This window comes from Mustelus asterias, chromosome 23 (assembly GCF_964213995.1).
Source record: "Mustelus asterias chromosome 23, sMusAst1.hap1.1, whole genome shotgun sequence".
Lineage (NCBI taxonomy): Eukaryota > Metazoa > Chordata > Chondrichthyes > Carcharhiniformes > Triakidae > Mustelus > Mustelus asterias.
The window spans coordinates 22,500,610-22,526,275 of record NC_135823.1 but is presented as its reverse complement, the minus strand read 5'-3'; the positions used below and the strand labels follow the sequence as shown (position 1 = coordinate 22,526,275).

The 25,666-nt window shown below is 43.9% G+C and overlaps 1 protein-coding gene across 4 annotated transcripts; it reads left to right on the top strand.

Annotated features, from left to right (window-relative positions):
• Positions 1-74: 74 nt before the first annotated feature.
• On the top strand, positions 75-24,253 carry rpusd1 (RNA pseudouridine synthase domain containing 1). 4 transcript variants are annotated; one of them, XM_078240098.1, is made up of 7 exons: positions 75-172; positions 3,777-3,869; positions 7,159-7,365; positions 7,737-7,860; positions 12,543-12,645; positions 14,057-14,158; positions 22,645-24,253. In XM_078240098.1, exons 2-7 carry the CDS (start codon positions 3,784-3,786, stop codon positions 23,034-23,036), a joined length of 1,014 nt encoding a protein of 337 aa, XP_078096224.1. In that variant the 5' UTR covers positions 75-172; positions 3,777-3,783; the 3' UTR covers positions 23,037-24,253. The 4 variants fall into 4 exon arrangements, with proteins under 4 accessions (XP_078096224.1, XP_078096226.1, XP_078096227.1 ...); XM_078240099.1 differs by having other exon boundaries at positions 146-2,292; XM_078240100.1 differs by lacking the exon at positions 3,777-3,869 and having other exon boundaries at positions 95-172.
• Positions 24,254-25,666: the final 1,413 nt, after the last annotated feature.

Here is a 25,666-nt window from a genome sequence, read left to right as displayed (position 1 = left end):
CCCCCAGAAATCCAGATCCTGCTTCCTATTGGTCCATCCGGGTGCCAATCACAGGCAGGGAGGCGGAAATCCCTTCCTATTGGTCCATTCAGCTGGTTCGGCCGCATCGGGAAGCTGGGGAAACAAGAAGCTGCATTCGTTTAGCGCCCTTAGCTGGAGTGGAGCCTGCACAGTAAGAAGTCTCACAACACCAGGTTAAAGTACAACAGGACTGACAATGTTTTAATTTACACTTGTTTATTAGTTCTGGTCAGAGAATCTTCTGCAATAGCTTCTCTTCCTGCACTATCACCTCTGCATGGGAATTTTGGTCAACTTATAGATTTAAACCTATTAAGATGCAGGTGGTAAAGAGGCTCTGGTCTGGGAGCTGTGATCTGAAGCTTCCTATGTTGGTCAGATCAGGGAAGCTGTTTACATTAACTGAGACAGCATGTTGATGTTCAGTTAGAGTTAAAGTTTAGTAAAGAGTTACAACTGTTTATGTTTGAGTAGGTACTAGAAGTGTTAAATAAAGAAATAATTGAATTACTGTCCTTGTTTGTCTCTTTAAACTGGATGCTTGGAAAGTATTTAGATTAAAGCTGTATAACAGGGGTCTGGAATGCACTGCCTGGAAGTGTGATGGAGATAGGTTCAATCGAGGGTTTCAAGAGGACATTAGATGAATACTTGAATAGAAACAATGTGCAGAGTATGGGGAAAAGGCAGGAGACTGACATTAAGTTATGATGCTCGTTTGGTTAGCTGGTGCAGACACATTGGGCTAAATTGCTTCCTTCCGCACCATAACAATTTTCTGATTCTGGACTGGCAATCAGTGTAGGATAGCAAGTGGTAGGGTAATGAGATTGAGTTGATGGTTAGAGAATGGAGCTCATGAAGGAGGGCAAAGACAGAGGCTACTGCCTGTCCAGTGTTTAGTTGGAGAGAATTTCAACTCACCCAGGACCAAGGATACATTCCTCTCTCAACTCAAAAGCCACACGACAATTTGGAATATGCTGTTCAACAAACAGACCATGATTAAGCGCCTTTACCTTTAATAAGACCATAAGACATAGGAGCGGAAGTAAGGCCATTCGGCCCATCGAGTCCACTCCACCATTCAATCATGGTTGATTTCAACTCCATTTACCCGCTCTCTCCCCATAGCCCTTAATTCCTCGAGAAATCAAGAATTTATCAATTTCTGTCTTGAAGACGCTCAACGTCTCGGCCTCCACAGCCCTCTGTGGCAATGAATTCCACAGACCTACCACTCTCTGGCTGAAGAAATTTCTCCTCATCTCTGTTCTAAAGTGACTCCCTTTTATTCTAAGGCTGTGCCCCCGCGTCCTAGTCTCCCCTGCTAATGGAAACAACTTCCCTACGTCCATCCTATCTAAGCCGTTCATTATCTTGTAAGTCTCTATCAGATCTCCCCTCAACCTCCTAAACTCCAATGAATATAATCCCACGATCCTCAGAGGTTCATCGTATGTCAGGCCTACCATTCCTGGGATCATCCGTGTGAATCTCCGCTGGACCCGCTCCAGTGCCAGTATGTCCTTCCTGAGGTGTGGGGCCCAAAATTGCTCACAGTATTCCAAATGGGGCCTAACCAGTGCTTTATAAAGCCTCAGAAGTACATCCCTGCTTTTGTATTCCAAGCCTCTTGAGATAAATGACAACATTACATTTGCTTTCTTAATTACGGACTCAACCTGCAAGTTTACCTTTAGAGAATCCTGGACTAGGACTCTCAAGTCCCTTTGCACTTTAATATGCATGCATGCTAAATATAAATTGTAAAGGTGCTGCGCAGTCCAGCAAGCTGGCTGTGCACACAAGCAGAAGTTAGAAGGAGTATTGGATGTCAGACAAATAGTCAGAAAATGCCGATATTGAAAGATTCAAGAGGTGGTAGTCAAGTAGAGCTGGGTGTTACCAGGCTAAAGATGGAACCTTGCAATGATGTTGTTGAACTACTGAATAGAGATGAGAAATTGGAGGGAGACATGGATAGGTCTTTGAGAGACTGCAGAGGTGATAGTGCAGGAGCAGGAAGAGAAGCTATTGCAGAAGATTCTCTGACCAGAACTAATAAACAAGAGTAAATTAAAACATTGTCAGTCCAATTCAGCTGCATAGCAGAGAATCTTCAGGAGAATGATGTCATTTGTATCACAGACTGCAGAGAGATTAAGAAGGATGAGGAGGATAGTTTACCATGATTACAGTCAACACATTTGTGATTTTGATCAGAGCCGTTTCAAAACAATGGAAGGTGTGAGTTTGACTTTATTGCAGGTAAAGAATGTATGCTGTGTGGATGTACTGAGGTGTTAGCTTGGGGTCTTTAATTACTTATATAGTGAATTGATAATATTTTATAACCGTGCCATTTTAGTACAAAACATGTGTTCTTAAAGCAGCCACTCTCCGTATATTTCTACTGACTATATTGTACATTACTTACATTAGAAACTTGGGAGATTCCAGTCCCACTGGAAATTTCTGCCCAAGGTAAATGGACCTTTCAATGGTCTATCAAATTGCCGTCCCCCCTAAAGCAATTCAGGCAGTGGGTGACCTGAAAAATGTACTCTTTGGAGTCTGTGTTGAAGGATGGGGTCTGGCGGTTGACTTTCTGCTCAATAAATAGAGGCCACTGTCCAATGGCCAAGTGTTTCTTGCATCTTTGATTTGCTGCAGCACAGAAATGTAAATATCTGATTGAGGTCAACTAACAATTGATGAAATCATTTGAAAAACATGGCAGCGTATCGCAAAGTCTATCCTCGCCCATTATAACATGTTGGGCCCAAATTTGCAGAAAACCCATGTCTTCGTATTGCTGAATTTGAATGGTGCACCATTGTTGTGGTGCAAAAATTGCAGAAGATTATGGATTACTCTCACCAGAAAAGTTGAACAGCTAATTATCAATGGTGGCATTGAGTTTGCTGGATAATGTTAATATGATTGCCAGTCACTTCGACCACTTCAGAATGGCACTGGAGGGCTTGGAATTAGTCATGTATTTAATCACTCGATAGGCTGGCTGGAGGTAACATCTTTAATGACTTGTTCCAGGCATTTTATTTGAATTTTAATTATAATCTTGGACTTCAATTCAGTAATCAAATAAGCTTTTTGACATCCAGGATTGTACTGATTTTCCCCAACGGATATTTTTAATATTAGTATTTATTCAGCTTGTAGCTAAGTATGGCTTGCACCTAGTAAAGAAATCTAGCTTGGGATTGCACACATTCTCAGAGGCAGACAGAAGTAGGCAATTAAGGGGAGGTATTATTTCTTACTGATTGCGGTAAAGAGAAACAACAGCACAAATCTAGATTTTTCCAGTCCTTTTACTCTTCTGATAAATGCTTCTATATTAGATCAATTTTTTCAGATATCATTCGCTGAAAAAAAGACCAGTGAAAAGATCCTGTGAACTGAAAGCCTATTCTAACAAAGGCACAGATTTCTTGCATTCTTATTAAGTCACAAGCTAGTACACCAGAAGTGCCACATAGCTACAACTGCCTTTTATTAGTCTTGTTGGAGAGTCCATTCTTGAAACATTGACTTCTCCATCCTCTCTACCTGCTGTCTGATCTGCTGATTCTTTGCAGCATTTTCTATCAGTTCAGAGTTCCAGCACCAGTAACATTGTGCTTTTTACTATTTTTTTGTTTTTTTCTCCCCCCCCCCCCCGCAATTTGAGAACTTGTTCTAATTCGCCAATTATTGGAAAACAAGTGAATTGTTTTATTAATTTGTAGGAAATGAATGTTGCTGGTCCCCGGGGGACGAAACCCCAAAGGGCGAAGCTCTGGAAGGTTACAGATAACTTACAATGGACTCCATTCTCATTGGTAGGGAGTTGTTTGCTACTGTATTAAGGAAGGTATATTTGCTGTTGATATTGTGTTTATATTAGGTTGTCATTTTTATAGTTCATCATTGTGAAATTATAATGTATTTTGGATTGTAATGTATTTGGATGAATTGTTTGAATAAAAAAAGGATGTTGCTGGCAAGGTCATCATTTATTTATCATCCCTAATTGCTCTTGAAAAAATGGTGGTGATTCGCTTTGAATGCAGTTGAGAGGCTTGTTGGTCATTTCTGAGAGCAGTGAAGAGGTTAACCACATTTCTGTGTGTATGGAATCACACATAGGCCAGACCAGATGAGATTTCCTTCCCTGAAGGACATTAATGAACCAGATATGTTTTTATGACAATCCATTCATTATATGCACACCATTATCGCTACTAGCTTTTTAATTCCAGATTTATTTAATTCATTGAATTTAAAATTCCCAGGTTCTGTAGCAGGATTTGAACTCAGGAGCTCCAGATCATTAGTCTAGGACTCTGGATTACTGGCCTAGTAACATAAAGACTGTACGACCATATGTGTAACAACATAATGAATGTGGCCGATGGATAGGGGACTACTGCTCCAGGGGAGTCAATGCAGTCAATTGAAATGTTATGCCAACAGAACCTGCCAGCTTGACACCTCTCTGCCAATGTGCAGCAGATAGGTAAGGAAGCTGAATTGGCTAAACTGTGGCTGAAAAGGCAGAAGGAGTTACCAGAACTCCAGCCATCAATTTTTTTTATTGTCCATCCATGAGATTTGGGTGTCACTGGCTAGGCCAGCATTTATTGTCTATCCTTAACTGCCCTTAAGAAGGTGGTCGTGAGTGCTTTCTTGAACCGCTGCTGTCCATGTGATGTCAGTTCAGTGCTGTTTAGGGAGGGAGTTCCAGGATTTTGACTCAGCGATATTGAGGGAATGCAAAATACTCCCAAGCCAGGATAGTGAGTGATCTGAAGGGAAGCTTTCAAGTGGTGGTACTCCCATGTATCTGTTGCCCTTGGCCTTCTATGTGCTAGAGATTACAGGTTTGGAAGACTGGAGGTTTAGAATGTACTGTTGAAGGGACCTTGGTGAGTCACTACAGTGCATTTTGCTGCCACTGTGTATCGATGATGGAGGGAGTGGATGGATGTTAAATGTGGCGGATGGGATGCCAGTCAAGTGGGCAGCTTTGCCCTAAATGATGTTGAGGATCTTGAGTGTTGTTGGAGCTGCACTCATCCAGCTGAAGTGGAGAGTATTCCATTACACTCCTGACTTGTGCCTTGTAGATGGTAGAACAGGTTTTGATTAGTCAGGAGGTGAGTTTCTCACCACAGAATTCCCAACTCCTGACCTGCTCTTGTAACTACAATATTTATCTGCTGATCCAGTTCAGTTTTTCATAGAATCCCTACAGTGCAGAAAGAGGCCATTTGGCCCATCGAGTCTGCACCGACCACAATCCCACCCAGGCCGTACCCCCATATCCCTACATATTTACCCGCTAATCCCTCTAACCTAAGCATCTCGGGACACTAAAGGGCAATTTTAGCACGGCCAATCAACCTAACCCGCACATCTTTGTTCAATGATAATCCCCAGGATGTTGATAGTGGGGGATTCAGCAATGGTATTGCCATTGAATGTCAAGCAGAAATGGTTAGATTCTCTCTTGTTGGAAATGGCTATTGCCTGGCAAACATTACTTGCCACTTATCTGCCAAGCCTGAATATTGTGCAGGTCTTACTGCATTTGAATGTAGGCTGCTTCGGAATCCTTTCAGCAGTTGAATATCCTAACCTGCCTTATCCATCAATGATTTTTATTACATTTATGGTATGTAGTGGTTATGTTACTGGATTACTAACCCAGTGGCCTGGGCTAATGATGTGGAGCAGATTGGTTCAATTGGACAGGGGAGAGCCATTTATATTCATGGAATGTTTCAGACTAGAGTGAATACAGACAGCTGATTCTGAAGGTTTTTGTGAGGCTAGTTTGAACATACTGGAATAGGAGAAGACCATTGCAACAGATCACATACAACTTAGCTAGCTCTGTTCGTTTGTTGTATACCTAGCGACCTATTGGTCATCCAAATGCCTTTGGAAGTTGGACTTTTAAATAGACCTAAACTAGGCCAGAGCTTATTTTGTTAACTTGTGTTTGAGGTTTTACCAACTTACAGGATATGAAGAAAAAGAATAATAATCAGAAAAGTAACAATACTTATAAGGTGAAAAGCATGGTTCGTCATTGAAACAAGTATTGTATATTTGAGTCAAATGTTTGCCAACAGGTACAGGCTGAAAGGTTGGAGTGCTAAAACAAACTGATGAGCAAGGATTCAGGTTCCTGACTCAGCACTTATGGATTCCCATCGCAGGATGATGTCAACTATGAAACAGCTGCTTCACAGGCACAGAGCAATTTCCAGTCCAGACCACCATCACCCATGTTCCTGCAGTGGATTACTGAGTGATACTGGTAAAGATTGCTGGGACCAGATTGCTTGCCTTCTTACCTGACTAGGGAATAGTGTTACAAGTGGGGGAGACAAAAAATATAAGCAGACAAGAAAAAAAATTCTTTCAAACCGTCCTCCTAATCAGTGGCACAGTTGCCTCATTGTTTCAGGGACCCGGATTCAATTGCGGCCTTGGGTGACTATTTATGGAATTTGTACGTTTTCCCCATGTCTGCGTGGGTTTCCTCCGGGTGTTCCGGTTTCCTCCCACATTCCAAAGATGGGCAGGTTTGAAGGATTGGCCATGCTGACTTGCCCTTTAGTATCCCAAGATGTGCAGTTTAGGGGATTAACCATGGTAAATGTGCAGGGTTACGGGGATAGGACGGAGGGAAGGCCTGGGTGGGTTGCTCTGAGGATGGTCGGTATAGACTTGTTGGGCCAATTGGCCTTCTGCACTGTAGGGATTCAATGGTTCTAAAATTATACAGGATCTGCTGAGCTTTCTCTTCCCCCAGCATAAAGGCAGCCGCAGTTTTAAACTAAAGGTAACAATAAAAACAGAAAATGTTGGAAATCCTCAGCAGATCAGGCAGAATCTTTAGAGGGAGATAGAGACTTAACGTTTTTGTCGATGACCTTTCATTAACCATTTCTGTCTCCACAGAGGCTGTCTTACCTGCTGTGCATTTCCAGCATTTTTCTGTTTCTTCATTTCAGATTTCCAATATCCGCAGCATTTTGCTTTATGATAAAGGTAACGGTCCCCTTGCGATAAAGTAGTGGACCATGTGGTAATCTTCAATTCTCTGTCTTGCCATAGGACTGATGCTGCATGGCTTGGTGATATGGAGAGTGCCAGCATAGACAACCTATGTGTTCTGTACCAGAGCTCAGATTTCTTGGTGGTGAACAAGCACTGGGATATTCGCATTGATAGTAAGATGTGGTATGAAAAACTGACCGTTCAGTCTCAGCTAAAGCGCCAGTTCCCTGAGCTTGCTGACCCAGATACTTACTATGGCTTTCGGTGAGTACTTTATGTCCACTTTATACCATGACACCTAGGTCCTCGTGCTCTGAATTTGTCCCATTGCGGGAGCTTAGAGAATTCATGGGAAAGGATATTCTTTAATAGTAGTGGCATTTCATGTTGCCAGATCTTTTGTGAAACAGATAGGTAGAACTCACAATTCATTTGTTGCGCCATGATGGTGGTGTGTTCTTTTGTCCATGTACAGGAAGGTGTCCCATACATTGTTTGTTCAACATGTAGATTTAAAGTAGGTTTGACAAATTTCAGATGCCATCTTGCCTTGAACTTCATCCGAGGTCTAGTTAATTAAGGTGAAGAAGGAATATTTACTGATTCCCATCATTTTGTTCTTTGTTTCTGGACAGGTTTTGCCATCAGCTGGACTTTTCCACCAGTGGGGCGCTGTGTATTGCTTTTAGTAAGATGGCAGCTGCCAAAGCCTATCGATGTTTCAGAGATCGTCTGGTAACCAAGGTTTACCTGGCTCTGGTACGTATCTCTTTGTTTTATTCAAATGATTGCATGCATCTTCACTTTGTGCAACACTCATCACAGCACCAGTCAGACTCCACAATGTCCTGAAGTTAGGGTAGAAATTCCTCTTGGGCCAGTGGCATTATACAATCATATTGATTCATCTGAATATCCACACCCAATATTCAATTGAATATATTCAGTAATGACTTCAGAATGTTGAGCAAGCCATGTAAACAGGAGTATTAGAACATAGAACATAGAAAAACTCCAGCACAAACAGGCCCTTCAGCCCATAAGTTACGCCGGTCGTGTCCTGACCTACCTAGGCTTATAAATAGACTTATCTATGACCCTCAATCCTATTAAGTCCCATGTACTCATCCACAAGTCTCTTAAAAGACCCTATCGAGTTTGCCTCCACCACCACTGACGGCAGCCGATTCCACTCACCCACCACCCTCTGAGTGAAAAACTTACCCCTGACATCTCCTCTGTACCTACTCCCCAGCACCTTAAACCTGTGTCCTCTCGTAGCAACCATTTCAGCCCTGGGAAAAAGCCTCTGAGAATCCACCCGATCTATACCTCTCAACATCTTGTAAACCTCTATCAGGTCACCTCTCATCCTTCGTCTCTCCAAGGAGAAAAGACCGAGCTCCCTCAACCTATCCTCATAAGGCATGCCACCCAATCCAGGCAACACCCTTGTAAATCTCCTCTGCACCCTTTCTATGGCTTCCACATCCTTTCTGTAATGAGGCGACCAGAACTGGGCACAGTACTCCAGGTGGGGTCTGACAAGGGTCACCAGTGGAGTGCCCCAGGGATCTGTTCTGGGAGCCTTGCTGTTTGTCATCCTCATAAATGACCTGGATGAGGAAGTGGAGGGATGGTTTGGCAAGTTTGCCGACGACACGAAAGTTGGTGGTATTGTGGAAAGTTTGGAGGGATGTCAGAAGCTGCAGAGTGACATAGATAGGATGCAAGACTCCTAAACTCAATCCCTCGATTGTTGAAGGCCAGCACACCATACGCCTCCTCCACCTGCGAGGCCGATTTAAGAGTCCTATGGACCCGGACCCCAAGGTCCTTCTGATCCTCTACACTGCTAAGAGTCTTACCCCTGATATTATACTCCTTCATCTCATTTGACTTGCCAAAATGGACCACTACACATTTATCCGGGTTGAAGTCCATCTGCCACTTCTCCGCCCAGTCTTGCATCCTATCTATGTCATTCTGCAGCTTCTGACATCCCTCCAAACTTTCCACAATATCACCAACCTTCGTGTCGTCGGCAAACTTGCCAACCCATCCCTCCACTTCCTCATCCAGGTCATTTATGAAGATGACAAACAGCAAGGCTCCCAGAACAGATCCCTGGGGCACTCCACTGGTGACCAACCTCCATTCAGAAAAAGACCCATCTACAACCACTCTCTGCCTTCTGCAGGCAAGCCAGTTCTGGATCCACAAAGCAACAGCCCCTTGGATCCCATGCCCTCTCACTTTCTCAAGAAGTCTTGCATGGGGGACCTTATCGAACGCTTTGCTGAAGTCCATGTAAACCACATCTACTGCTTTTCCTTCGTCAATGTATTTAGTCACATTTTCAAAGAACTCCACCAGGCTCGTAAGGCACGATTTGCCTTTGACAAAGCCATGCTGACTATTTTTGAGCATATCAAACCTCTCTAAATGTTCATAAATCCTGTCCCTCAGGATCTTCTCCATCAACTTACCAACCACTGAGGTTAGACTCACCGGTCGGTAATTCCCTGGGCTATCCCTATTCCCTTTCTTGAATATAGGAACCACATCTGCAATCCTCCGGAACCTCTCCCGTCTCCATTGACGACGCAAAGATCATCGCCAGAGGCTCTGCAATCTCTTCCCTCACCTCCCACAGTAACCTGGGGTACAACCCATCCGGTCCCAGCGATTTATCTATCCTGATATTCAAAATTTCCAACACATCCTTTTTCTTAATGTCCACAAACTCAATCTTTTCAGTCCACCTCAATCCTGTAGTACCACCACCCAGGTCTTTTTCCACCGTGAATACCGAGGTAAAGTATTCGTTAAGCACCTCTGCTATTTCTTCCGGTTCTGTACAGACTTTCTCACCTTCACATTTTATGGGTCCTATACCTTCACATCTCATCCTTTTACTCTTTACATATTTATAGAACGCCTTAGGGTTCTCCTTAATCTTACCTGCCAAGTCCTTCTAGTGACCCCTTCTGGCTCTCCTAATTTCCTTCTTCAGTCCCTTCCTACAAACCGTATACTCATCGAGATCCCTATCATCGCCGAGCTCTCTGAACCTTTCGTACGCTTTCCTTTTCTTTTTGACTAGGTTCAGTACAGCTTTCGTGCACCACGGTTCCTGTAACCTACCAAAACCTCCCTGTCTCATCGGAAAGTTGTCATTCAGAACTCCAGACAAACGTTCCTTGAAAATCTGCCACCTTACTTCGGTACTTTTCCTCGAGAATACCTCCTTCCAATCAACGCCTCTAATCTCCCGCCTGATGGCTTCATATTTCCCATTACTCCAGATAAACACTTTCCTAGCTTGCCTGATTCTATCTCTTTCCAATGCTAGCGTAAAGGAGATAGAGTTATGATCACTATCCCCAAGATGCTCCCCCACTGAGAGATCCGACACATGTCCAGGCTCATTAGTCAGTACCAGATTGAGTACAGCCTCTCCTCTTGTAGGCTTATCCACATGCTATGTCAGGAAACCTTCCTGAACACACCTAACAAACTCCTCCCCATCCAACCCCCTTACCCTAGGGATATTCCAATCGATGTTTGGGAAATTAAAGTCTCCCATCACGACAACCCTGTTATTACTACATCTCGTGGAGATGCTGGATTTCTGTGTCTGTTTGCACTGTTTGAGAACAGATATCCACTCCATCTGACGAAGGAGCTGTGCTCCGAAAGCTTATGGTATTTGTTACCAAATAAACCTGTTGGACTTTAACCTGGTGTTGTGAGACTTCTTACTGTGATTCCTACATCTCTCCAGGATCTGTTTCCCTATCTGCTCCTCAACATCCCTGTTACTGTTGGGCGGCCTATAGAAAACACTGAGCAAAGTTAGCGACCTCTTCCCACTCCGAACTTCCACCCACAGAGACTCTGTAGACAATCCCTCCACGGCATCCACTTTCTCTACAGCTGTGACACTATCCCTGATCAGCAGTGCCACTCCCCGTTTCCCCCCCCCCCCCCCCCCCCCCCGCCACCTCTTTTGCCTCCCTCTCTGTCCTTTCTGAAACATCTGAAGCCTGGCACCTAAAGTATCCAGTCCTGTCCCTGTCCCCAAGTCTCCGTAATGGCCACCACATCACACTTCCAAGCATCGATCCACACTCTAAGCTCATCCACTTTATTCACTACACTCTTGACGTTAAAATAGACACATCTCAAACCTTTGGTCTGAGCTCTCCCCTTCTCCATCACCCATCTAATCTCCCTCTTACCCTGTCTACAATCCTTCTCTATTTGCGGGCGACCCTCCTCGCTCTCAGTCACCTCATCTCGATTCCCTCCCCCCAACCTTTCTAGTTTAAAGTCTCCCCAGTAGCCTTAGCCAACCTTCCTGCCAGGATATTGGTCCCCCCTGGGATTCAAGTGCCACCAGTCATTTTTGTACAGGTCACACCTGCCCCTAAAGAGGTCCCAATGATCCAGGAACCTGAATCCCTGCCCCCCCCCGGTCCAATCCCTCAGCCACGCATTCATCCTCCACCTCACTCCATTCCTACTCTCACTTTCCTGTGGCACAGGCAGCAATCACCTGTGGGCGGCCTATAGATTACTACCTTTGCATTCCTCCTTCTCAACTGTCTACCTAACTCCCTATACTCACTTTTCATGACCCCTTCCCTCTTCCTCCCTATGTCAGCGGTACCAATATGTACCACAACCTCTGGCTCCTCTCCCTCCCCCCCTCAGGATTTCTGGGACGCAACCAGAGACATCCTAGATCCCGGCACCAGGGAGGCAGACCACCAAGAAAATTTCTGCCCCATTTGACTGTAAAGTACAGTCTGGTGATTTTGTACTTTCTTTTAAAATGACTATGAGATGGCTGTATCCTTTTATCCAGTCACCACATCATCACATTTCTAAGTTAACGATACAGGAATGAGTCGTGCCACTCTTCAGTCTTCATTCCCAGCAAGAATTTCTTCTCTTGTTCATGATCCAGTAACTCCAGCTGGAAATCGCAAGTGATGAACGTTGCCCGACTTTGCACTCCACTTCTGCCCCTGTAGACAACCTCCCCCGCATACCTCCCCTCCCTGTGATGGAATAGTCCAGTCTTGTGTGTGAAGTGTCCAGACGTGGATGAATTACTGATAGTCAGCCGATGCCTGTGCCACCATACCCGTGAGGAACTCTGAATGAAGTGGCAAATGATAATGGGAGGTGATGTCCTCTGGTCATGTGTTGACCATATTGCAGACAGAGTGACAGCCATTTAGAGTGAAATTGGTGAGCTACTCAATCCCTGCCACTAGATGGCTTTGTTGTATTAGAGTTACAGTTATCAACAGCAAGGACTTGAGGTGAAATCTACAGAAGCAATTTTGTGGCCTGTTTATAGTCTGATTTACACTTGATATATTAAATATCTGCCAAGGTTAACTCTAATGCTGCCATGTTTGTCACAGGTCAGAGGTCACATCTCTGTGAATAGGATGATGATAGATCGTGCAATCGGTAAAAATACAACAGAAGGAATGACGCACATGATGTGTACTGAAGAAACTCAGGGTAAAGTATACAATTACATCTGCTCCAGAACAAATTAGCTGCTGATAATCTTAAACATGATAAGTAGGCAGGTGCAAAGACATGGTGAAAAGAAGGACTTTCTCATAACTGATAAAACATTTGCTTTATAATGCACTTATCCCTTTTCCCAATGATGGGGGTGTCTGGAACCAGGGGTCATAGTTTAAGGATACTATGGGGTTAAACGTTTAGGACTAAGATGAGGAGAAATTTCTTCACCCAGAGAATGGGAAGCTTGTGGAACTAGTTACCACAGAAAGCAGTTGAGGCCAAAACATTGCATGTTTTCAAGAAGGAGTTAGATATAGCACTGGGCCGAAGGAGATCAAAAGATATGGGGGAAATGCAGAATCAGGCTAATGAGTTGGATGATCAGCCATGATCGTAATGATTGACAGAGCAGGCTTGAAGGGCCAAATGGCCTCCTCCTGCTCCTGTATTCTCTGTTTCTCCTTTTGAGTTTTAGCAAGCCATGCACCTGGGCTGCTTTTTAGCTTCTGTTTATGCTGCCCTGCAGCTTTGAGTGGACAATGCATTAGAGCAGCTGAGGATGCCCAGCCACCCAATCTTGCCTCTAGCACTCGCCAGGATGGGAGTGGTGGATTTCAATCCATGAGTTCCTGATGTGTTTCTGTTGGAAGTAACTGGCACATCGCGCAGTGCCACCGCTGTAATTCAACTTTTAATGGCTGACCACCTTTCCGAAACAAAGGCGACAATGAAGGAAGCCTCCCAAGACTGAAAGAGAAGCAAAAGTAGAAGTGGAATGGTAATTAAACAATCCTATTCTTGGGTGTTAAAACGTGGGAAGATAAAAGAATGAGTAGAATATGGTGGAGTGCACTGAATTTCAATTTTGGCATGAGAAAAGAGGTGTCGGACCATATTGAATGAAAAGAGGAACGTATCGGAATATCAATAAAATGAAGGGCCAGTAAGTTTGTGATAAGAACAAAAGAAATAAGTGTAGGGCCGGGTTTTCTGGCTCTTCTGGCTTAGTCTGCCTTTCAATAAAATTATGGCTGATCTTCTACCTCAGCTCTACCTTCCTGCACTTTCCCCATAGAGTTGAAAATAGGTCACCCGGCAAAGTGAAGTGTCAACTTCCATGATTAAAGTGATGGAGAGAGAGAAGTTGAGGCTTGGTGAGAGAGGGTTTGCTTATCAGATTGTATATAATCTATAAATGGATTCCCAAAATCAGCACAGTAAGTTTTCCAAAGGTGAATAATTGGGGAAATTTTTGCCTGGTTTGGAATTGTGCAATTAACCATTGTCTTTGGATAAGGATTCTTACATTATAGGATTAAATGAGAAAGGTATCTGATATGAGTTTATCTTCACATGTAAGCAGTGTATAAATGCCTTCCTTCTATGTGATCCTGTACAGGTTGTCAAAATCCCAAACCATCTCAGACAGAGATGACTGTCCTGGCAAGAGGTTTTTACAGTGGAGATCCAGTTACTAAAGTACTCCTGCAGCCATTAACAGGTTAGTAATGCGCTCTGAAATACTCTGTTTATTAAATGACAGGTCATGTTAAAATAAGCTTGACACATTTTAAGTGTTGCATCTCTCATAGAGTCATAGAGGTTTACAGCATAGAAACAAGCCCTTCGGCCCAACTTGTCCATGCCGCCCCATTTTTTAACCCCTAAGCCAGTCCCAATTGCCTGCATTTGGCCCATATCCCTCATACCCATCTTACCCATGTAACTGTCTAAATTCTTTTTAAAAGACAAAACTGTACCCGCCTCTACTATTACCTCTGGCAGCTTGTTCCAAACACTCACCACCCTCTGTGTGAAAAAAATTGCCGCTCTGGACCTTTTGTATCTCTCCCCTCTCGCCTTAAACCTATGCCCTCTAGTTTTAGACTCCCCTACCTTTGGGAAAAGATATTGACTATCTAGCTGATCTATGCCCCTCATTATTTTATAGACCTCTATAAGATCACTCTAAGCCTCTTACACTCTAGAGAAAAAAGTCCCAGTCTATCCAGCCTCTCTTTATAATTCAAACCATCAAGTCCCGGTAGCATCCTAGTAAATCTTTTCTGCGCTCTTTCTAGTTTAATAATATCCTTTCTATAATAGGGTGACCAGAACTGTACACAGTATTCTAAGTGTGGCCTTATCAATGTCTTGTACAGCTTCAACAAGATGTCCCAACTCCTGTATTCAATGTTCTGACCAATGAAACCAAGCATGCCGAATGCCTTCTTCACCACTCTCTCCACCTGTGACTCCACTTTCAAGGAGCTATGAACCTGTACCCCTAGATCTCTTTGTTCTATAACTCTCCTCAAAGCCCTACCATTAACTGAGTAAGTCCAGCCTTGGTTCGATCTACCAAAATGCATCACCTCACATTTATCTAAATTAAACTCCATCTGCCATTCATCAGCCCACAGGCCCAATTGATCAAGATCCCACTGCAATCCTAGATAATCTTCTTCACTGTCCACTATGCCACCCATCTTGGTGTCATCTGCAAACTTACTAGCCATGCCTACTAAATTCTCATCGAAATCATTAATATAAATGACAAATAACAGTGGACCCAGCATCGATCCCTGAGGCTGATCACAGGCCTCCAGTTTGAAAAACAACCCTCTACAACCACCCTCAGTCTTTCTGTCATCAAGCCAATTTTGTATCCATTTAGCTACCTCACCCTGGATCCCGTGAGATTTAACCTTATGCAACAACCTACCATGCGGTACCTTATCAAAGGCCTTGCTAAAGTCCATGTGGACAACATCAGCTGCACTGCCCTCATCTACCTTCTTGGTTACCCCTTCAATCAAATTTGTGAGACATGATTTTCCACTCAGAAAGCCATGCCGACTGTCCCTAATCAGTCCTTGCGTCTCTAAATGCCTGTAGATCCTGTCTCTCAAAATGCCTTCTAACAACTTACCCACGACAGATGTGAGGCTCACCGGCCTGTAATTCCCAGGTTTTTCCCTGCAGCCCTTCTTAAACAAAGGCACAACATTTGCCACCCTCCAATCTTCAGGCACCTCACCCGTGACTATCGATGATTCAAATTTCATGCCAAAGGACCCGCAATTTCCTCCTTAGCTTCCCACAATGTCCTGGGATACACTTCATCAGATCCCGGGGATTTATCTACCTTGATGCGCTTTAAGACTTCCAGCAGCTCCTTCTCTGTTACATATACACTCCTCAAGACATCACTATTTATTTCCCCAAGTTCCCTAACATTCATGCTTTTCTCAACAGTGAATACTGATGAGAAATATTCATTTAGGATCTCACCCATCCCTTGTGGATCCGCACATAGAGGATCCTACTCTCTCCTTAGTTACTCTTTTGTCCTTTATGTATTTGTAGAAGATCTTTGGATTCTCCTTTGCCTTATCTGCCAAAACAATCTCATGTCCCCTTTGCCCTCCTGATTTCTCTCTTAACTCCATTCCTACACCCTCTATACTCTTCAAGGGATCCACTTGATCCCAGCTGCCTATGCACATGTCTCCTTCTTGACCAGGGCCTCAATATCCCGAGTCATCCAGAGTTCCCTACTTCTATCAGCCTTGCCCTTCACTCTAAGAGGAATGTGCTTACCCTGAACCCTGGTTAACACACTTTTGAAAGCCTCCCACTTACCAGATGTCCCTTTGCCTTCCCACAGACTCCCCCAATTAACTGTTGAAAGTTCCTGCCTGATACCATCAAAATTGGCCTTGCCCCAATTTAGAATTTTAACTTTTGGGCCTTTCTCTATAGCTATGGAATTATGTCACTGGTCCCAAAGTGATCCCTCACTAACACTTCTGTCACCTGCCCTTCCTTATTTCCCAAGAGGAGGTCAAATTTTGCCCCCTCTCTAGTCGGGCCATCCACAGACTGAATAAGAAATTCCTCCTGAATACACTCAACAAATTTCTCTCCATCCAAGCCTCTAATACTGTGGCTGCCCCAGTCAATGTTGGGAAAGTTAAAATCCTCTACTATTACCACCCCGTTTTTCTTGGAGTTATTTGCTCCTCAATATCCCGCTGACTATTTGGGGGCCTAGAGTACAACCCTATCAAAGTGATTTCCCCCTTCTTATTTCTCAGTTCTACCCATATACCATTGGATGAACCCTCGGATATATCCCCTCTCAGTACTGCCGTGATGTTTTCCTTAATCAAAAATGCAACTCCCCCCCCCCCCCGCCTTACCTCCTGTTCTATCTTTCCTATAGCATCTGCACCCTGGGACATTGAGCTGCCAGTCCTGTCCCTCTCTGAGCCATGTTTCCCAGTCCCATGTACCCATCCATGCCCTGAGTTCATCTGCCTTGCTCGCCAGGCCTCTTGCATTGAAATAAATGCAGTTTAATCTGGACTTCCCCTGCTCTCTGTCTTGCTTTTGCCTGATCTGTCTGGTACTAGGATTACTGACACTGCCGTTACAATTTAATGTGCTCTCTTTAACTTATGTGCTGTCATCAACCTTCTCTTCTGTCTCCCTACTGCTTTGGGTCCCACCTACTGCCAAACTAGTTTAAACCCTCCCAAGTGGCTCGAGCAAATCTCCCCACCAGGATATTAGGCCCCCTCCAGTTCAGGTGTAACCTGTCCCTCTTGAACAGTCACCCCTTCCCCAGAAGAGATCCCAATGATCCATAAATATAAATCCCTGCCCCCTGCACCAGCTCTCAAGCCACGCATTCATCTGCCTAATCTTCCTATTCCTACTCTCACTAGCATGTGGCACCGGCAGTAGCCCCGAAATTACTACCTTCGAGGTCCTGCACATTAGCCTTCTGCCTAACTCTCTATATTCACACTTCAGGATCTCATCCCTTTTCCTACCAATGTTGTTGGTACCAATGTGTACAACGACCTCTGGCTACTCACCCGCCCCCTTAAGAATGTCCTGCAACTGCTCAGAAATGTCCTTGACCCTGGCACCAGGGAGGCAACCCACCATTCTGGAGTCTCGATCGCGGACACAGAAACGCCTGTCTGTGCTACTAACTAGCGAGTCCCCTATTACTACTGCTCGCTTGCTCTTTGCCCGACCCTGCTCTACAGCAGAACTAGCTGTGGTGCCACAGGCCTGGCTGCCGCTGGTATCTCCCCCTGACAAGCTATCCCCCTCAACAGTATCCAAAACGGTATACCTGTTTGAAAGGGGAATAGCCACAGGAGACTCCTGCACTACTTGCCTGCTTCTCCTGTCGGTCACCCACCTACCTGACTCAACCTGTGGTGTGACAACCTCCCTGTAACTAGTGTCTATCACACTCTCTGCCTCCTGTATGCTCCGCAGTGCGTCCACCTGCCACTCCAACCGGACAATGTGGTCTGTGAGGAGCTGCAGCTGGACACACTTCCTGCAGACAAAGTTGTCAGGGAGACTAGATTGCTCCCTAATTTCCCATATCTGACAGGAGGAGCATACCACTGCCCTAGCTGCCATACTGCCTTTATACAGGTAAAAGGATAAAAGAATCTCAACTCACCTTTCCCGTTTGATCCCAGTGGCTTTTTTTTGGTTAGAGGAGGAGGTAGGGAGGGAAACACAAGTACTGTTTGCGGTTTAACTGTCCCTTCTGGTAGTAGTGAGTGGACCTATACAAATCTTGCCTGCAAACAGTGTCGCCGCTCTGCTGCCCTCTCCTGGATACTTGCCTTCACAGTAAGAAGTTTAACAACACCAGGTTAAAGTCCAACAGGTTCATTTGGTAGCAAAATGTGTGGCTTTTGCTACCAAATAAACCTGTTGGACTTTAACCTGGTGTTGTTAAACTTCTTACTGTGTTTACCCCAGTCCAACGCCGGCATCTCCACATCATACTTGCCTTCACTCAAAGATGGAGGGTGTCTTCCAGAGGTCCGCCTTCTGGTAGCAGTGACTGCGCCTATACAAATCTTGCCTGTAATAGCCAATCAGCGTTGCCACTCTGCTGCCTCACCTATCTCACTTCAGTCAGAAAGTTGTGGCTTCAATCTTTATCAAGTAGATGTGCACATAATCTAGGCTGGCATTTCACAGCTGAGCAGTAGAGTGCTGTATAGTTGGAGGTGTGCTCTTTTGGATGGGATGTCAAACAGAGCTATGGGGCAGAATTTAATGCCCGTTCCCTGACATTAAAAGATTGGAGGTGGGAAGGGGACTGTTTCGACAGGGTGGGAGCAGAATGAGGGGACCGTTCTGCTGCCTTCCTGCCTCTAATTCAGTCCAAGGCAGGAAGGCCCAAAGGTTAACTCTCACAACACTTAAGAAGCATTTAGATGAAAACTTGAAAAGCCATGGCATACAAGACTACAGACCAAGAGCTGGAAAATGGGATTAGAATGGGTAGGTGCTTGATGGCCAACACAGACACGATGGGCTGAAGAGCCTCTTTTTGTGCTGTAAAACTCTACGACTAGGACAATTGAGGTCTTTAAGTGGGCAGTTAATTTTCACTTAAGGACCTCATTCGCAGCCACCATTGATATTCAGTTGCAGGTGGGGGACTCGCTGTGCATGGAAACCTGTCTGTGGCCTTTTCGGCTGGGATAGTTTTATGTAAATCTAGACCAGGGTTTCCCAAATGTTTCGAATTGCAGAACCCTGAGTTAACTCCCGAGTGCACTGGGGAGCCTCAAGCATTCTCATCACGTCAAAGCCCCTTTTTTCTTACCACAGTATAGGTGTGAATTCAGAAACCAAATGTAAACAAGTCTTTTTCAGTTAGATCTAGGCAAATATTAGGAATTAGGAAAAGGCATACAGTCACCAGTACGTTTGCCAGCAATATTACCCCCTGGCCAAGACACCCTCCTATGGCTCCTTAACATTATGCCGGCACTGGACTGGGGTAAGCACAGTAAGAAGTCTCACAACACCAGGTTAAAGTCCAACAGGTTTATTTGGCAGCATTAGCTTTCGGAGTGCTGCTCCTTCTTCAGATGAGTGAAGAGTTGTGTTCACAAACAGGACATACATGGACACAAACTTAATTTACAAGATAATGGTTGGAATGCGAGGTTTTACAGGTAATCAAGTCTTTACAAATGCAGACAATGTGAATGGAAAGCGGGTCAAGCACAGGTTAAAAAGATGTGTATTGTCTCCAGCCAGGACAGTTCGTGAGATTTTGCAACCCGGGCAGGTCGTGGGGGTGACAGATAGTGTGACATGAACCCAAGATCCCGGTTGAGGCCGTCCTCATGTGTGCGGAACTTCGCTATCAGTCTCTGCTCGGTGACGACGCAGAATCACCGACCCCTCCCCGGTCCCGGGCCCAGCCCAGCACCGGCCCCGGGCCCGACCCCTCCCCGGCCTTGGGCCTGGTCCCGGGCCCGACCCCTCCCCAGCCCCGGGCGCGCACACTCTCACCCCTTTCTCTCACACCGAGGAAGGCTCCACCTACCTCCATCATACCCTTGAATAAAAGCAAAATACCACGGATGCTGGAATTTAAAACAAAAACGGAATGTTGGAAAAACACGTCTGTCCTTGGCCTGCTGCAATGCTTCAGTGAAGCTCAACGCACACGTGCCTTTTGATTAGGTGTAGTGCATCCCTCAGGACTCAACATTGAGTTCAACGTTAGATTAGGAGCTTTCTCCTCCATCTTTACTTTTTTTTAATTCATCCCAAATATTTGTTTTGATCCAATGCAGAAACCCTCTCTCCATTACTCCACTGGGCCGTCTGTCACCTATTCTTAAGTTTTGCTATATCTTTGTTGCAATCCCTCCAGTTCCCATTAATCACTGACCTGCACTGTTCTGGTTGTTCCATCCCTCTGATACAGTATACAATCACATTTCTCCCTCTGGAGAAGAGTCACATAGACTCAAAATATTTGGGGTGATTTTGAGCCTGCATTAGCTGTCAGCGAGAACGGTGACCCAGATGCCAAATCTGGCAAGAATCAATGGGATTAATTCAGAACAGGTCTTGCAGCTCAAAACTGGGCATCCATGAGGAGCTGTGGGCTATCATTCATAAAGTGTTACCTCATGGGCCAGAATAACCTTCACTATTGCCATTATGTCAGGCCACTAACTTTGGTGTAATGAGGATTGTCAGAAACCTGGTCAGAGCAGCCTCAGTCATATCTGAAAATGAGTTTCCAACCTGGTGAAATTACAACATGTATGCATGCTAAACATCAGAGGCAGGATGCTTCAGGCAGAGATAAGCAATCTCACAATCAGTGGATCAGATTAAAGCTCTGCAGTCCTGCCACATCCAGTCTTGAATGCTAACAGGCGACAATGTTCCATGAATATCCTCCAGGATGGTGGACCTTGATTTACTCCACATGCTTCCAAGAAGCAGCTGTATACAGCAAAGGGTCTTGGCTCCTGCACCTTCCAGACTATAGTGCTGAAGACGTGTACTCCAGAACTAGCTGTGCACTTAGCTAATACAGCTACAATGTTTTTATCTACCCAACAATGTGGAAAATAGGCCAGATATATAAGTTATGTAAAAAGCATTGAAAATCCTATCTGTCTAATTACTATCTCATCTGTCTACTCTCAATCACCAACAAGGTGATGGAAGGTGTCATTGACCGTGCTATCAAGCAATGCTTAGTCACCCACATCTGCTTAGAGTGTTCAGTTTGGATTCTGCCAAAATCACTTTCTCCATACCTTGTGTCATCCTTGGACCAATCATGGGCAAAAGGGCTGAATTCCAGAAGTTAGATGAGAATGACTATCCTTGAAATCAGGGCAGTATTTGGATAAATCTGGCACCAAGTAGACATAGTAAAATTGTAAGTCAGTGGGGATCAGGGAGATAAATCTCCTCTCAGCTGGAATAATATCCAACATGAAGGATGTGTTTGTTAGAGACCAATCATCTGGGAGTATATCAGGGCAGTCCTCTGGGCTCACCCAGTTTCAGCTGCTTTGTCAATTCCCTGTATCATTAGCTCAGAAATGGGGATGTTCACTAATGGCTGTGGTGTTCAGCTCAATTGGTCACTCCTCAGCCCAGATGCAGCAAGCCTTAAACAACAGAAGCTCGGTCAATAGTTGGCAGGTAACATTTGCAGCACACAAATGCCAAGAAATGACACTTCCATCAAAGAAGAGTCTAACCATTTCCCATCACTTCTATAGTTAAATTATTACCATATTGTCAGGAACTTGACTGGATCAGCCATATAAATACCGTGGTCACAAGACCAGGTCAGAGGCCGGGTGTTCCTGCAGTGACTTATCTGCTGACTCCTAAAAGCCTTTCCATCCTCTACAAGGCACAAGACAGCAGAAAAATGGAATACTCTGCACTTGGGTGAGTGAAGTTCCAACAATATTCAAGAAACTTAACATAATTTAGGACAAACCAGCTTGCTTGACTGATATGCTACCTTAAACATTCGCTCCTTCCACCATTGGTACAGTGTGGAGTATCTATAAGATGTGCTGCAGCAACTTGCCAAGCATCCTTAGACAGCACCTTCTAAACTTGCAACCTCTACCACCTAGAAGGACAAGGACAACAACTGAAAGTGTTGCTGCCAAATTACACACCATCCTGCCTCGGAACTGTAATGTCTGCCATTTCTTCCTTGTTGATGGATCAAAAATCTAGAACTCTCGCCAAAACAGTAATGTGTGCGTGGACTGCAGTGTTTCAAGGAATCATCTCACCACCACCTTTCCAAGTGAATAAGCAATAAATAATGGTTATGTCAGTAATCATAACCATTATTTATTGCTTATTCACTTGGAAAGGTGGTGGTGAGATGATTCCTTGAAACACTGCAGTTGTTCATGAGTGTATAAATGAAGAAATTTTAAAAATTATCTCGCAAATTTTCATGCAATGACATTATGCTCAGAAAACATTCCAGATAAAATATTTAGAGGTAAAAATAGACTAGTGATGCCAACCTATTCAGTAATTGTCTGGATTCTTGTAATTAAAGGGGTGGAATTGATTCTTTAAAATTGCTGCAGAGATGCCTCGCCTGAATGTATCTTGTTGTCATTCCTTTAGGCCGGACACACCAGCTGAGGGTCCATTGCAGCGCTGTGGGTCATCCCATAGTGGGCGACTTCACCTACAGCTTGAAGACTGATAGCAGTCCTTATCGTATGATGCTTCATGCCCATCACCTGCGGATCCCCATGGATGGGGAGCTTATAGAGGTGACCACAACTGACCCTTTCACACACTTGGTGGACAACAATTTGGAACTGGGCTTGTGTGTCAATAATTTGCCTGACATAATCAAGGAACTGAAAGGCAAGTGTGTGATAGAGCAATATGATATCAGCAACATTCTTGCAGTTCAAGCAGAGAAAGTACAGGCAAAGAAAACAAGTGAAGAGACAGAGGAAGAAAGAGAGAAATGTTTGCAATGGTTAAATGAATGGGCAATGAGTTAATAATGGTTACTAAGAACCATCGTGACTGGAAGCTGCATATTCACATGTTCTAGGATGGTTTGTTGGGTAGAGGGATGGCGATCCCATGGTCAACTAGGTATCTAGTGGTAAAGAGGTTCATTATAAGACTGTTTTACATGGCTGGCACGGACCAACTTCACCCCTATATATTTAATCCATATTCAATTGTTTGTTGGATAAACAGCCATTGTGATACCCTCACTTTTGACTACCAAATGTTTTTACTTGTTGGTTAGTGCCCATGGGAGCCATTCCTTCTCACGAATGAATGCTTTCCAGCACCAACTGAGCCTTAGTAGTCTGATGACTTCACATATAGAGATACACTCAGTGTAACAGGTTTTAATTTAACTACATTTGCTTTTTAAAATTCTTAAAATGAAGTATCTATTTCTGACCAAACATCAATAAAATACAATAGAAGCCCCTTTAAGTATTACATGCACTTTACAGGTACACCCTGCTGGGAACCAATTTCGCTCAAGAATTCCCGATCCGCTGGTTTAGCAGAAAAGTTAACTCTTGGTCATCCAGTAAGTTGGAACAGCTGCTACTGACAGATGACCATCAGTTTTGTTTTGCATTGCGGTAGAATAGTTGAATTTGATGCAAATTAAAATGTTGGATTTAATGACATAAATTCAAATAAAAATCATTTGTGAAAGATGGGTTTCATGATGAAAAAGAATCGGCTTCATATAAAAATACCTAAAATTGGACAGCATAGAAACAGGCCATTCAGCCCAACTAGTCTATATTGGTCATTATGCTCCATAAGATTTTCCTTCTACTCTTCAACATCTCACCCTATCGGCACACCCTGTTATTTCTTTCTTTCTGATGTAGCTATCTAGCTGATTGTACTTATTCTATTGACCTCAGCTATTCCATGTGGTAGTACATTCTAAGAAATTTTGGGTAAAGTGGTTTCTCCTGAATTTCGTAGTACATTTATAACTGACTCTTACATTGGCTTCTAGTTTTGGATCGCCTACCAGTAGAAACATCTTCATTCCTCAAATATATTTCATTTAAATGACTTCCATTAATATTCATCATGAACTGCTCCATCCACAGGTACCTGGTCGAGAAACAAAATTCCCATTTTTTTTTGATTCTGTTTAATTTTGATTTTAAAGAAAATTTGCATTTAAACAAAAAAATAAACCACTAAAATAAACGTTCATCATTTATTCAAAGACTGTGGCCTGGTTTTTCGTGGTTAGCTCCGGTTGGGAAATGTTCCAACTCGGCAGACCTGCCTCGGTTGAAAGTGCCTCATTAAACCTGGTGTTCACTCTGGTAAGACGGGGAAGTGATCGTGTTGGGCCCATTGACCCAGAAATAGATCCTAGGGGGCCAAGGAGACAGATGAGTGCTGAGATTGGCTGTTCAGATGGCTTGCCTTGATTGTATCAGAAACTGTTAGGCTCTCTAACCCTTGCCTCTTATCCCCCCCTCCCTCCCATAATTCCATCCCCCATGGCCCCTCAATGCCAGTTCATGCCTTATGCCCCTTCATAACTCCCATGACACCTCCATTCCAACTCATATTTTTCACCACCCCCATGGCCTCTTCCATGTCAACTCATGCCTTCTCCCCTCCACCAATGTCTTTCATACTCCCATGCCACCTCCATAGCCACTCACCCAGTATCCACCATGGGTATATCTCAGGGATCATGTAGAGATGAAAAATAAACTTCTAACAATCAAATGCATTTCTCACTCATATAACTTGACAGCAAAAAAAGTCCCATTCATGAAACTTAGTCAAAGCATTTAAATATCATTAAGTGGTTAATCAATTATAAAAACAAACAAACTTCCATTCAGACCCGACATCAAAGACGGCTAATCATTTAATAGCCTCTTTAAATTGTCCATCAAACTGTGAACTTCGAACTCTCTGTTGCGATAATTGTAGCTTTTGAATCTCACGAAGTATTATTATTGACGCAATAATCTTTGCAAAATGTCAATGAAGACCTCTATTGAAACTGCATGAACAGATGATAATTTTTTTCTAACCTATACCAGATGGCATGTCAATCAAAGCAATGTAGCAGACAGTGTTTTCTTAGATCTTATTAAGAAGATTAGAACTAGGAACATGAGTAGCAATGCTGCTGCACCATTCAATATGATCATGTCAGATCTCAACCTCATCTCCACCTTCCTGCCCACTCCTCCTATCCTTTCATCCCACTACTAATTAAAAACCTATCGATCTCATTCTTAAATTTTAGTGTTCTTGTGTCCACTGCATTCGGGTAGAGAATTCCACAGATTCACAACTCTTTGAGTGAAGTAATTCCTCCTCATTTCTGTAGTAAGTCCTCCACATTTCTGTTGACAGCTTCAGCCTTTCAGTCAATGACACTTAAACAGATGGTATCTGCCCTTCATAGATATTTACATTTACTCCATCAGTTTGTGACGCTGACTCTGTGGGTTAAGGCCCTTGCAACAGTGAAAAAAGGATTTGTTTGAACTTGGCACGAGCTGCAAATTGCACTGCTATTTTCAGGCTTTCCCATTTACGCCCCATCCCTGCATCACTGCCAGAAGTATTGAATCTGTATAGAGTCCTGATTCTATAAAAATCC